The sequence below is a fragment of the Grus americana genome, chromosome 1 (genome assembly GCF_028858705.1).
Source record: "Grus americana isolate bGruAme1 chromosome 1, bGruAme1.mat, whole genome shotgun sequence".
Classification (NCBI taxonomy): domain Eukaryota; kingdom Metazoa; phylum Chordata; class Aves; order Gruiformes; family Gruidae; genus Grus; species Grus americana.
The window spans coordinates 164,141,830-164,155,703 of NC_072852.1; the positions used below are offsets into that span (position 1 = coordinate 164,141,830).

General features: G+C 38.5%; 1 protein-coding gene across 4 annotated transcripts in view; it reads right to left on the reverse strand.

The window, feature by feature from the left end:
- GPC5 (glypican 5) overlaps positions 1–13,874 on the reverse strand; it is an 806,281-nt gene that overhangs the window by 497,107 nt on the left and 295,300 nt on the right. For all 4 annotated transcript variants that reach the window (XM_054839901.1, XM_054839880.1, XM_054839871.1 and 1 more), the window contains one exon: positions 4,767–4,887. In XM_054839901.1, the coding sequence (XP_054695876.1) occupies positions 4,767–4,887 (121 nt within the window). The remainder of the gene's footprint in view (positions 1–4,766; positions 4,888–13,874) is intronic.

Sequence of the window (13,874 nt, forward strand, 5' to 3'; positions counted from 1 at the left end):
AGGAAGTAGCAGCCTCTATTCACTTAAAGGATGTAGGCATCACTTCCATTAGTGGCAGTTTTCAGCCCTTTGTGGAGAAAGTAAATAGTATTCCATGTATATGAGCTAGTAGTCCAGTGGTTTAGCAGTATAAGATGTGATCCCTCCCAAATAAGTTCAGGCATGTCTTTTGCTACACCTAGAAATAGGAAATCATTTATCCTAATAGAAGCATTTAAATTTTCAGCAGTCAATAGAATGGCAGGTGCCTCTGGAGATCTCCAGAGGGAGATTTGGTCTGCCTAATTTAGGCAGACATAGGGATATTTTCTGCTATGGCAGGATTTCCTAAAATTGGGAAGTCTTTATTTCACCTGTAAATATGAGCTCCAACATCTATTATTTTCAAAAGCAGTATCTTTTTGAGATTGTCTTCTGAAAGAAGAAATACATTGAAATGACCAAGGTCCAATTGTCTGTAATCACAGCACCAAAATATCATACATACTTCATAACCTCAGTATTTGTACTTGCAGGAAAGACAAATGAATCATATTTTTAAATTACAGGGGAAGAAAGAAAAATAATTACCATTATTATTGCTGCCATATGCAACTGACTTTGCTTATCATGATTGCCTATTAGAGTGATAGTTGCAGATTGCAGTACATGAGAGACTATGCACTGAACCCATTATTAGCCTACCGTGAAGATAAATGAATTAAGAAGAGCCCATCATTTAAAACTCTCCAAAACACCAGTCTGTACAAGTAAGGACTTTTACAAAAGAAGGTGACTTTGTCAAAGCATTTTTCAGCACTGACTGGTTCAGCAGAGTTCACGTTAGTTCCTCTAATTGCACTTTGTTACTGCGGATATGAACCCATGGAGTCCAGAGCACAGATTATAGCAGTCAGGGTCCAATAGAATCAAAAAGTTCTATTGATTTTTTGGTAAATCCACTATTTACAGAAAGTAGAGGAGGATTACTGTGAGCCTCTCACAAAGAAGTGCCCAGAAACCACAGCCTGCTGGGAAGAGATACTCTCCCTCATGCAACAAGTTTGGTTTCCGTGGTTTAAAGTTTTTGATAGAATAGAACCTAGAAAACAGAGTATGCTTAGGCATGGTATGTTTACATATTTTAAAACTGATTTTTTGGTTGGGTTATTTATGAACTTGCAAGAAAAGGGGAGATAGTAGGAGACATCTGTTTCTTCTGCATGCAGGGCAGAATGGTCTTTGATTTGTTTTCTATGTGCATATTAAAGTTGAGCAGGAAAGGATCTTTAAGATATCTGTTCTTCTTTTTCTACTTGATACTATTTAGTCATTTGTACAATGAATATGTACAGTCTGATTTTCTGAGAGCTCACTGGGCCCTCCCTTAAATGAGCTCTTCCTTTACATCTCAGAATATTCACTTCTCTGGGATTCTTGAAAGTAAGAGGGGAAATTCAGTGTAATTAGTGAGAAAAGCACTCATCTGCTTTGTTGACAAAGTGGAAAGAAGGTTTCAGAAAACGATGAAGCTTTCTAACAGAGTTTTTCTACCCTGGATTTACTAGAGAGAATAACTTTCTCTGGTCTGGAAGGACAGGATCTATTTCTCAATCTGACTTAAATTATGTATTCTAAATGCAAAACGGGTCATCCTCTTCAAATTAGTCCTTCTATAGTTTAATAATCTTTTTTTTAAAATCATTACAAAGAATATATAATCATAAAATGAGATAATTTTTTTTGAGCTCTCCAGGTGTTTGTATGTCACTTCACAAGTTCCTGACTCTCTGAACTGTGCCTAAGATCTCTGAAATAAAAACAGTCATTTCAGAGAAATTAAAAGCAAAGTAAACAAAAAAAATATATCCTAAGGACTTCAGCCCAGCTCAGATACCAGCAGAAGCAAAAGGCCTCATTTTCAAGTAAATTTTGAAAAAGCAGAAGGTAGTGTATATGCTAAACATTTTTCCTTAGAAAATGATACATTTCTAGTTTGTGTGCTCAAACTGACAGCCTCTTGCAAAGGGCTTGGAAACATAAGACAAGGGTGAAATCCTTCAGACCAGACACCTAACTGGGGGTGTCCACAATATAGATGCCAACATGTGGGCAATGTACCCAAACCAAATGCCACAGGTTATCACTGGTTAAATTACATTTCAGTGCATTTCACCATTTTCACTGTGAGAAGTACCAGAAGCAAAGCTTCTGATCCTTTGCCGTGTATTGATATTTACAAAGTGGTAGAGACTATTCAGTCCTGAAGGCCTTTGTACCATGACAGGCTGTACAAGCAAGAGAAAAATCAGGCTATACTTACCACTGATACACAGAGCTCTGACTGTGGTTGAAAAGGAAGGACCATATCCTATCACGACATCATGAGACAGAGAGAAATGCTACTTCAGCATCCTGCATCTTGAAATGTTTAAAAGCTGATGTGAAAAGTCATATAAACCTGAATTACCACTTATTTCCTTTCTCCTAATACAGAAAGCAAATGGCTACCTACAAAACACAACTAAATAACAAAAATGTATTTGTTTAGCAAGCAAGGTTATAGCAACATAGAATTTATTTAATAATATATATAGTTGCCAACACAAATAACAAGTTATATATCACCCTGCCAATCTGTCACCTCAAAGCTAAATTAAAGTATATAAACTTTTACAGATTTCAGGAATTATTAGTTCTGAAAAACAGGACAAATATTTTTTTTTCTACTAAAGTAGCTATTTAAACTTTTGCAGTGCAGTAATACTGCTTGGATAGAGTGCTGGACTTAAGTACAACTCCATCTATCTCTGAGGCAGCACCACAATCCATTAAGCTCCCCTTATTTAATCTGTCCATCATATTCTTAATATGTGATTCATCCTTTTCATATCACAAAGGACAAAAAGGTGATCTTTTGTATTGGAATCTCTAATTTACACTCCCCATCTTCCTTTCCCAAGCAGTAAATGGTAAAGAAGAAAGCTTTTTCTGCAGTTTCTTCAGCCCTTTTATCTGAGGAAAAGCAGTTATATGTCGGGTCTCTAAAGAATTTGATGCTCTCTTTATCCCCTGACCCTATTTCCATACTCAGAGCTGCAAGAAAGGAAACTATCCCATAAAAAGATAACATATTTGGAGGTTAGTAAGGCTTGCAGTATGTAAATTATACGTCCTTCTCCCCAAGACCCGCTCTAGTCTTTTGGGACAAGGGCGAATAAGCTCTCAAAATGAAATGCCTTATAATGGAATTGTTCTATTCCACTCTTTTAGATCCTCACATGAGGAGGAAACAACACAACTCCTAGTCTCCAGAGGAAAACACAATAAACCATGCAGTGCAGATTTAATATCAAAGAAGGAGGGCATTCCTGATAGATGAAAGACCTTGACACTTACCCAGTAAGATTTGCAATGTTTTTCTTTGCACAGTAATTTGTAGTTCTTAATTAAGTCATTTGGAGGGAAAATTGTATTCATTTTCTCACCATTGTAGTCACCATTTTAATAAAGAAAGAGAGACAAAGGCATGCTGAAGCTGGAGGGCTACAAAAGATATTTCTGTTAAGGAGGAAGGGATAATGATTGCCTTTGAGCTTCAATCTGGATGCCACTTCTCCCAGAAAACAACCCTACTGACAGAAAATAATTTTTTCTGTTTTATTTTCTATTTCACCACTCTTTCCTTTGTTCTCAGAGAAGAGTTATTTTCACAAATAGAGAAATAAGAACCGAGAGAGTTTATCATGAAGTCATCAGTAATGTTAGAATGTCTTGCTTATTTCAAATCCAGGAGCCATTTGGGAAACTATTTAAAAGCTGCCAAGAAGATGGAAAAACAAAATTAAAGCAAGTCCTTAACTAAAACTAAATGCAATAGGCAAGGAAGGGCTGTCTAGTGTCCAATTCTTATGTTTGGGGAACGGGGTAGAGAAGGGGAGTGGAGACCATAAAGGTGGCAAGCTTGCGTGCCCTCCCTGGGTAGTCTCTCCTTTTACCAGTGCAGATGAGAAGATACTGGGTTAGATAAGTCACTGACAAGACATGCCAGTAGAACATTTCTTATCACCGAGTCTTCAGATCAGAGTGGAAATTTATATTTTTAAACTGAAATACAGATTTGTCAGCAAAATAACTGTTGGTTTCAATAGAATCAGGTTTTTGTCCTGTAGTTCTGGCTATCTGTGCATAGACATACAGCATGTAACAAAAGAAAACTGTAACCCTTCAAATGCATTACAATACTATTATTGTGAAGAACCATACTGGAATTGACTGACTTGTAAGCCTTAAATTTAGTAACGCACAGATATGTACATCAGGTAATGAACACCAACTCCTTTAGCAAGCATGCTATTCTTGTTCGAACTTCCCAGTTTTTCCATCTGGCATCTAAACAAAAAACCTCGCAGCAAAACTAGTTAAGAAAGAACCTACATTTAGTAAAGAGGTAAGAGGGAAATTATATTTTATTGTTTTTTAAACATATACACCTCGTTAATATCCCAAAATTATACTGTTTGTGCATTTGTACACTTACTGCAACGCAGGTACAAATGGCCCAGCTGCCAGAGTCTTACTTCCTACACTCATACCATATGCAAACCTTCTAACTAGATCAGTTTTAATAATTGAAGTGAGACAGAGAGCAAGTAGTGTGTTGGTGTTGATGTGCACTGAGCAGTAACTTGAATTAACAATTAACCTTTATTGTACAGTAAATTAATACTTTCACTACTGGAGTGGTCTTCAGTATTATACTATATCTATAGGTAAAAGCAGCTTACCTGAATAACATGTTTCAGCTTGTCAATAATTTGACTTATTACAGGATCTGTTCCCTTCACTTTTACTTCTGGATTTGCAGACTGAGCTTTGATTCCACTGCCAACCACGCGATGAGTATAGCTAGTTTAATACACAAACACACACAGAAAAATGGTTTAGTAAGTTATTCTACTCTCAGAGAGTCATCATCTAGTTTGTATTAATTCTCATAGTATCAACATTCCACTTCAATGAGATGCATTAATTTTGTGCACATATTTTTCACAGAAAAGAAATACATAATATAATTACTGCATTCCACAAAGTTGTATTATTTATTATAGCTTTAATTTTACTACAAAGTATAACAAGAAGTCATATACATTTTGAAGCAAGAAACATTCAGTTCTACACGTGGTTTTTTGTGTGTGCAAAGACTGTCTTCCATTTCTGCTTTTCTAAATGCAAACTACACAGTGATTGCCTAAGTGCATGACATTTCAGGTTTTTAAAACAAACTCCAGATTCTACACACATTGTATGTTCAGAGCTACCCCTGAAGTTTCCTAGTGTTTTTGTGAATGCACGTGCCAATGGAATATTTATTGCAGGACAACGGCCAAATCGTGCATAAATTAATCTAGCATTACATAACTGATTTAAGCACAGAGTATGCCAAAATTTACTTGATAGATAGATATGTAAAAAAGAAGCAACAGAAACCAGATATATGCTCATTCAAGAAAGAACTGCTGTAGTAAGTAGAACATTGTTTCTAATATACCAAAACTCAAAATACAGAGACTAAAATTAACCACCTAGCAGAATTCTGTGGCTTATTAAGATGCAATTCTTCATTCAACTTCTCATGTTACATGTAATACTGAAGTTATGCAAGAAAAACTGAGTATCTACCTTCTCATCACAGATACTCTACTTTAAGCAAATACCCTCCATATGTTATGTTTTGTCTGCAAACTCTACAAGAGGATAGCTCTATATATCTCTGTCTCAAAAATATTTTGCCAGCTGTTACACTGTAAGAAAAAGAAAGGAAAGAACCTTATCGGGAATGGAGTAAAGAAATGCCTAATTCCTGCCCATTAGATCTGCATATGAGCATAGACAACACAGCATATTCAAATTTTGCAGCATCTGTTTTATGAAAAACAATGCAGGTCCTCCCAGCTCTGTAGAAAACCTTCCATGTGTGCTAAACAATGAACACTGTTGATTAAAGCAAGGTTGCCACATAACAACAATATTTGGTCTTTGATCTTCGTTTAAATGTCACCTTAAGGGAGATTGAGGATATTCCTAAGGAAGCATACATGGACCCAGATACCATTCCTAAAGTGACATTGGCCATGCTCATAGATATAAATTAACAGTCTCATAAAAAATGACTCTAAATTTTCCGTAAGTCCCAGAGTGCACAACCTGCCTTCCATATGTGTGGCAAAAATTAGTAGCTCCTTTAGGCATCACAAGAAGATACTTTTTGGACTACAAGTTCTGCAAAATGCCTCAAAAGTGAACTAATTCTGAGCCTCAGCAAAATTTTCCCTGACTTTTAAGGTACTAAGAGCCAGTAGTCTTTCTCACAGTAAATACTAAAATTCTAGACCTTCTAAATACAGTTCTGCATGTGCTATTTAGGGCAAGTGTACTCTCTATTTCTTCTGCATGCAATCAAGTTCACTGGAAGCAGATACAATATCAAATTTAAATTCATTTATGTATCAAGATATCACGCAATGATCATCTAGGATTAGTCACATGTTAAAGATTCCAGATTTACTCATTCTTCATTTGAGAACATAGTCAGATGTATGCAATATTCAGGACACACTGTATCAGCTAAAGGTAAATACTAAAAATAATAAGCTCATTACTAAAAGCCATTACAGAACACTTTACTGATTCACTAGCCATACTATTACTTGGAATAGATGTTAATGATGCACAATCAGGACAGAAAGGCTTAATGTAGTTCACTGGAACACGGTAGTTGAAATGAGTTTAAAAAAAAAATCTTCACAGCACTGTTGAATACATTGAATATATGAATGGTACCTATTCTTCATAAAGTGGTATTTTGGTTTATAGCAGATAGCTTTTTGTGCTGTCTTGTAGTGATGGGGCAATTTGCCAGCTTGTAGTGATGGCGTAAAGCTTTTTATAGGGGTGTGTACAAAATCTGCAGCCTGCCTGCTAGACTTGGGGGAACGTTTAACGCAGCAATTTGAGTAGGTTCAACAAATCTCATAGCTTCTAAGGATAAAAAAGCCAACCCAAACTTAAAAACCTTCTCTAAGGTTTTCCTTAAGAATCCTTCTTTCACAGTCATTTGTCTAAATCAAAATAGATAATTCAATATGGAATTCCTTCCTTCCCTTTTCCAGGTGAACAATACTTCACTCACCAGATGGACAACTGGTTTAACTCAACACACTGGTTTAATGCAACACAGCAATTTCTCTTCATACTATAACACTATAAAAAAAATCTTAAAGGTTATGGGGATCCTTTCTATACAGTGCTCCCATTTTCTGTTTCACAGCATGCAAAACCTATGTTCTCACTTTCTGTCACTCAGAATTCTTCAGTTAACACCTTTTTTCAGATGCTGCAAACCCAACTATTACACATTTGCCTGTGAACTGCATAACTACATGAAAAAGAATACCCTTTTTTTTTAATTCAATTGACAATACTCATTTCTCTAACCATGCAGGAAGAAATAAGCCATATAGAAGTTAAGAATTGCCTATGCTATAGTTTTATTACTTTAGCTTGTCTGGGAGTTATCTGGCAATGACTCATTCAAGGCTAACCATCATTTCTTTTTCAGCTATTTCCACAACAAAATCCACACCCTTGCACAGCTGGTATTTACTGTAGGACTAACTCCCTTCTTTCATGTGAGGGAAAGTAGCTGGGAAAGTAATACTGTCTTGTGAGTGGACCAGATATAAGGACTTTCAGTCGTGTTCCCCAACTGCTTTGGAGCTGTCATCCTCTAAATTCCTCTTCAGCTGTGGTTCATAAGGAATAATTGGATTTACTTAGCAGTCAAAAGTGTTAGTAATTAATTTGGTTCTCTCTCTCCCACTCCTACTCATTCTGTTATCGTCATTCTTTTCATATTCTCTCAAGGCAAAATACATATCTGCTCCCTGGGTAGAGGAGCTCTATTATCTAATATAAAAATTTATTTCTAGGCAATGATTGATTCTCCTTGCTCACTTAAAAAATATATCCTTTTTCTGATTTACACATTTTCAACATTGTCAGCCCTGTGTGGCCCAATGGCTCTTTGCCATCTTGGGTTGGAAGCTTCGTTATCCCAGAAACATGTCCAAAATCCATTTGAATGTTCTCTCAGTTCTCATGACTAAGGCAATTCCTATACAAAGTCCAGATATTCTTACCCAGTAACACTGCCTGTAGCAAATCTCATTTAACCTTCACCTCTTACTTCGGTGAGAAAAAGCATCTCTGCACAGAAAGCAGATGTACAGTACGAGTGGCCATGCTCTAGTTTGGGAACATCCCTGTCCATTCTTCTGCCTGCCCTCACAGCTTTGTAAAGAAACTGAAAGTTTGGTAAGCATTTCTTCTTTTACAGTCACTACCAGGCTACATTTTCTTCCATTCGGGAAGGAAATCTACTCAGTCACTTACCTGTCAAAGAACCTACTCACATTAGTTACCCAAATTGCATCCTTGCTGACTGCTCAGGGGTGGGGTTTAATTTTCCAGTTGAGAGTGGGGAAGGGTAAGAAGCTGAAGCAGACGTGACGTGTGTTGAAGCAATGACAAGCAGCACACTAGTGCTTGATAATGCCACGACTTTAAGTCTACTAGCATTGAACAACTATTAGATCGTTAGGTACTGGCAATAACAACCTCCATATCACTTGTATTTACTTGCTCAGAGCTATTTAGCACCTTTCTTTCTACCTTCCTTGTCACTCCTGACCTTCCTCTCACCCACAGCCAGCATGATCTTCTCCAGGGCTGACAGAAGTGAATTTGTGATTTCCCCTGCTTCCCACTGCCTGTGGGCCATCTTACCCTCCACAACAACGCTCCCAAGCAGAACAGAGCACCTCTCCACCTCAAACCTTCTGTTCTATGTTTGAACAGTTCGAACCCTGTTCTGTGACAACTGATGCATTTCAGCCCAACTTCCTGACATCTTTGTCTGTTACTGGCACCAGCAGACCCCACATAACACACAAGATTTCATACACAGAGAAAACTTTGGGTCCAGGACTACACATTTCAAAGACTTCTGGTTTATCTTCAGGTCTACTAGATGTTGACCACATTCCCCAGCTTGACTCTTAAAGGAGATGCTACTTCTCTCTCTCTCCAGAAACCCTTGTGAAGTGCTGCATTATTCAAGCTTTGTAAAGTTTCTGCTCCTTCAAGAGGTTTTCATTTTATATTCAGGAAGAATCCTATCTTGAAATTAATCCTCCAGGTTCTGGATGCCAATTTTCACCCAAGAACATGCCTTTCCATCACATATGGAAAATAAAGAGGTAAAAGACAAAAATTAAGATTCATTTGGATGGAACAAAAAGAATGCAATCCCATTTAGAAGAATGGTTTTCCCCAAATGTATTGGGTTTGCATGGCAAAGTTTTGGTAGCGGGGGGACTACAGGGGTGGCTTCTGTGAGAAGCTGCTAGAAGCTTCTCCTGTGTCTGATAAACCCATGCCAGCCAGCTCCAAGACGGACCCACCGCTGGCCAAGGCCAAGCCCATCAGCCACAGTGATAGTGCCTCTGGGATAACATGGTCAAGAAGGGGAAAAAAAAATGCATAACAGCAGCTGGAGAGAGGAGTTGAGAATATGAGAGAAACCACTATGCAGACACCAAGGTCAGTGAAGAAGGACAGGGAGGAGGTGCTGCAGGACCTGGAGCAGAGATTCCCCTGCAGCCCATGGAGAAGACCATGGTGAGGCAGGCTGTCCCCCTGCAGCCCATGAAGGTCCATGGTGGAGCAGATATCCACCTGCAGCCCATGCAGGACCCCATGCCAGAGCAGGTGGATGCCCAAAGGAGGCTGTGACACCAAGGGAAGCCCACACTGGAGCAGGCTTCTGGCAGGACCTGTGGCTCCATGGAGAGAGGAGCCCAGGCTGGAGCAGGTTTGCTGGCAGGACTTGTGACCCCGTGGGGGACCCATGCTGGAGTAGTCTGTTCCTGAAGGTCTGCACCCCATGGAAGGGACCCACGCTGGAGCAGTTGGTGAAGAACTGCAGCCCATGGGAAGGACTCATGTTGGAGAAGTTGGTGGAGGACTGTCTCCTGTGGGAGGGACCCCAGGCTGGAGCAGGGGAAGAGTGTGAGGAGTCCTGCCCCTGAGGAGGAAGGAGTGGCAGAGACAATGTGTGATGAACTGACCACAACCCCCATTCCCCATCCCCCTGTGCTGCTGGGGGGGAAGAGGGACAGAAAACTGGGAGTGAAGTTAAGACCAGGAGGAAGGGAGGGGTGGGAGAAAGGTGTTTTAAGATTTGGTTTCTCATTAGCTTACTCTGATTTGATTGGTAATAAATTAAATTAATTTTGGTGAGTGATCTCTCCCTGTCCTTATCTCAACCCACGAGCCTTTTGTTATATTTTCTCTGCCCTTGTGCAGTTGAGGAGGGGAGTGATAGAGTGGCTTTGTAGGCACTGGCATCCAGCCAGGGTCAGCCCACCGCACCGAATTTTGCAATACTCTTTGTGCACCAGCTCACAGCATAAATGTTGAGCAACATTTTTCATGTGATGTTGCATTGCTAAATGATGGTGGTGTCAATATAGAACCCCCCAAATGTGTATACACTCAACATGCTGAAGTAAATAAATGAATTTTTTCCTCTTATTGGAAATCCTAACCCATATTAAATCTGGCTTTGATCAATTGACATTAAAAACTATCATTTAACTTTGAGTCGTTTGTAATTACAGCCTCTCACAAGTTACAAGGCAGGTTTAAAACCCTTTTTCTTTCTTCAGGTGTATAATAAGGCATTGAAGTATTGCTTTATTGATTCTTGTCATAAAAGTAAGATTATGGAAGTCAACCTCTTTTTGTTTAATCTACTCTTTTGCTGCCTGAAATAATATCTTTTGCATACAAAAATGGTAAACTTACTTATATGTTGTTGTTTTATTTTCCACATATTATTGTGTTTAATTAACAAATGTCTACAAATCTAACATCTTCAAACATTCTAATGTGAACTAAATGATCTGTCAGACCTAAATGGGCTATTGGGAATCTGAGCATGGTACACAAAACTTCATCCCTGTAGACTTACATTTACATGCAAAATATGTTTCCCTTTAGTTGGGGAAAATTATTAAAATCTCAGACTCTTGGTTTGAGAGACTTCATTCATTATAAAGTTTTAATACAGCATTAATCACTTTCTGTTTCTTTTACTCCTAATGTACAAGTAATGGAAAAAAACATTTTAAGGATCCCCACAGAGGTAGCCTGACTTGAGCAAGTGTTGCTCAGATTTGAATCCTGGGGAAAAAGAAATGACGAATTTCTTGCTAGAGAAGTAATAGACCCGCCATCTGTGCTCATTTCTGTACAAGCATGGTAATGTATCACATCACTTTAATAGGCAGACTTGGTCCCCAAGTACTATTCATTTTCATCAACACTAGGAAAAAAAACAAGCACCAATATATTTGTACTCTATAAACATGTTTTAAAGTGATGAATATCAAGGTGTCCATTTTCTGAGCTCAATATATGAATATTCATATAAATTTCCTATTACTCTCTATTGTATCTGTGAATACAGTTGGTGGGGTTTACATCTGATTGTATCAATATCTTTGTTACAAGAGAAGATCGACTCTGTTGGCTATCAGTCATTTCTTGGTACATGCAGTTGGAAAAGCTATTAGAAGTAATGAATATATTAATCCTCGTAAGAGTCAGCCATTTTGGACATGGTGCTTAAGGCAGATCTGTACCTCTATATCCCTCCAACATAAACAGTCTATATTACATTGTGGTGACAACAAATACTGATACATCATATTTATTGTCAACCACTGATCGTGATTTTCCATTCCTTCACACTAGCTTTGTAGAGTAACATCAGCATAGAATAGATAAAATAGAGTAAGAAATCAATGCTAAAAATGGGTCTGAGCTGTCTAGAGCTAAAATTCTCCAGAGTTCAACTCCCAGTGCTAGTAGTGTTTTGCTTCAGACCTGTTACTCTTTAAATTTGCTGCTACTTATCTCTGGTATTACTTCAATATGAAGAGAACACAAATTCTTCATTAGCAACACATTCATTTCAAGTAGAGCCAACCATATTTAGGGTAGCCTTTCATACAGCTAATGAAGAGGTTTTAAGAAACCAATTATCTAACTACAAAAAGAAGAAACATGAATTATGGAAATAAAATGAAGGTTGTCGTCCCCCTCCCCCCCCGGACTGTCTCATTATGCTGATTGTCTTTAGGTTTGACAGGATTCAAATCCACAAGACGGATCTGCAGAACATCACCCACACCAAAAAAAGACAAATATTCTTCAGGCAGTTCCAAAAAGCTGGGAACTGCTGTTTCTAAAAGCCATAAAGTGTCTCGCTACAATTTCACAGTTGCACAGAGTCTGAAGAATGGTCTAGCATGCATGATCTTCTTTGTCTAATTGGTTTAGTTTCATACGTTTCATATTGCTGGTTACAGAGCCCAGCTTTAACAGGAGGAAGAGAATGCCTTATGGTTTTTCAAAACTTTTCTACTAAGCAATCATTATTGGCTGACATGACACCAATGACAGGTTTGCAGAGGAACTGCACACCACCGAAGACCATGGTTTCTTGTTGTCTTTTCAGTGAAATGATCCCTTAAAATTAAAACAAATTAACTCGGAGCCACTACAGACTTGAAGTTTCCTTTCATCACACATCAGACTTCCAGAGAACTTGGAAGTCTCTATATACATTTCTAGAAAATCATGTTTCTCTGTGTCTTCATAGCCCTGGGAATTTCTGCAGACAAAAACGTAGTCACAGGTCACGATAGTCACTTCCTCCAGTTACCAGCAAAAAAAAATTAACATCAATAACAGTTTGTAATAATAAAATTATTTTTTTAATATATGTAAGCTTGAAACATTACAGACAAGCAGGTTAGAACTGCACTCCTCATGATGCTGAAGATAAGAAGTGAAAGACAGAGGGACTACCTTTGCTTTTAATGTTTTCAAGTTCACTAGGACACCAAGCAAGCAAATCCAGAAAAAGAAGAACTGAGGATACTGAGGATTCAAACTTGCTGCTTCTTCCACTGCTTGGAAGAAGTGATGTCGAGCTCATTTTAGGCACTTGGATCATGTTCCAAGTGGGAGATTAAAGTAATGAAAGGTGTAGCATCACAGTGAATGCTATTCTCCAGAACAACCCTAAGCGTCTTGGCAGTCAAGCCTCTCCCAAGAAACCCGGCAATGTTCTGCACTTTAGCAAATTTAGCTGTTTGCCCCATCCCGATGTCTCTCTGCCAGCTGCTACCATTACCTTCTACCACCACCTTCTTGGGCTTTTCAGTGCTTGGCTCAATTGACTTTATCAAGAGCTACTCCGGAATCTCTATGTTAAGTCGTCAAGTTACAGGGCCATGATATTGAGACAGCTGCTGTGGTTGTGAAGGGCTTAATCACTGGGGCGCATCATTGCCTTACCTACCTGTGTGTATCAGGCAGTCACACTGCTGTAGGAGGTTCACGTGGTTTGTAGCTGCTGCAGCTGCATAAAGACACTGCCTGACAAAGCTTATTCTTTTCCTCATTTTGTGGCAATAGGATTCTCACCGCTGTGATATTTCATCTCAAATGAAATCTTAACTGATAGCATTACAGTAATCTCCACAATGACCACTAACCCTCATCTGGTAACAATGGAGAAGTCTCTCTGTTGACTTAGTTTTCCGCATTTAAAACTAATTTGGTGTAAGTAAGTGAAGCAATGCTGATTTTCATCTGCTGACAGTTTGAAGTAAGCACTGAAATCCTAGGGAAATAGTTTGAAACCAGGTGTTCACTTCCTGTGGGTTCTTTGGGAAGCTCCAGAAAGAGAGAGTATAATA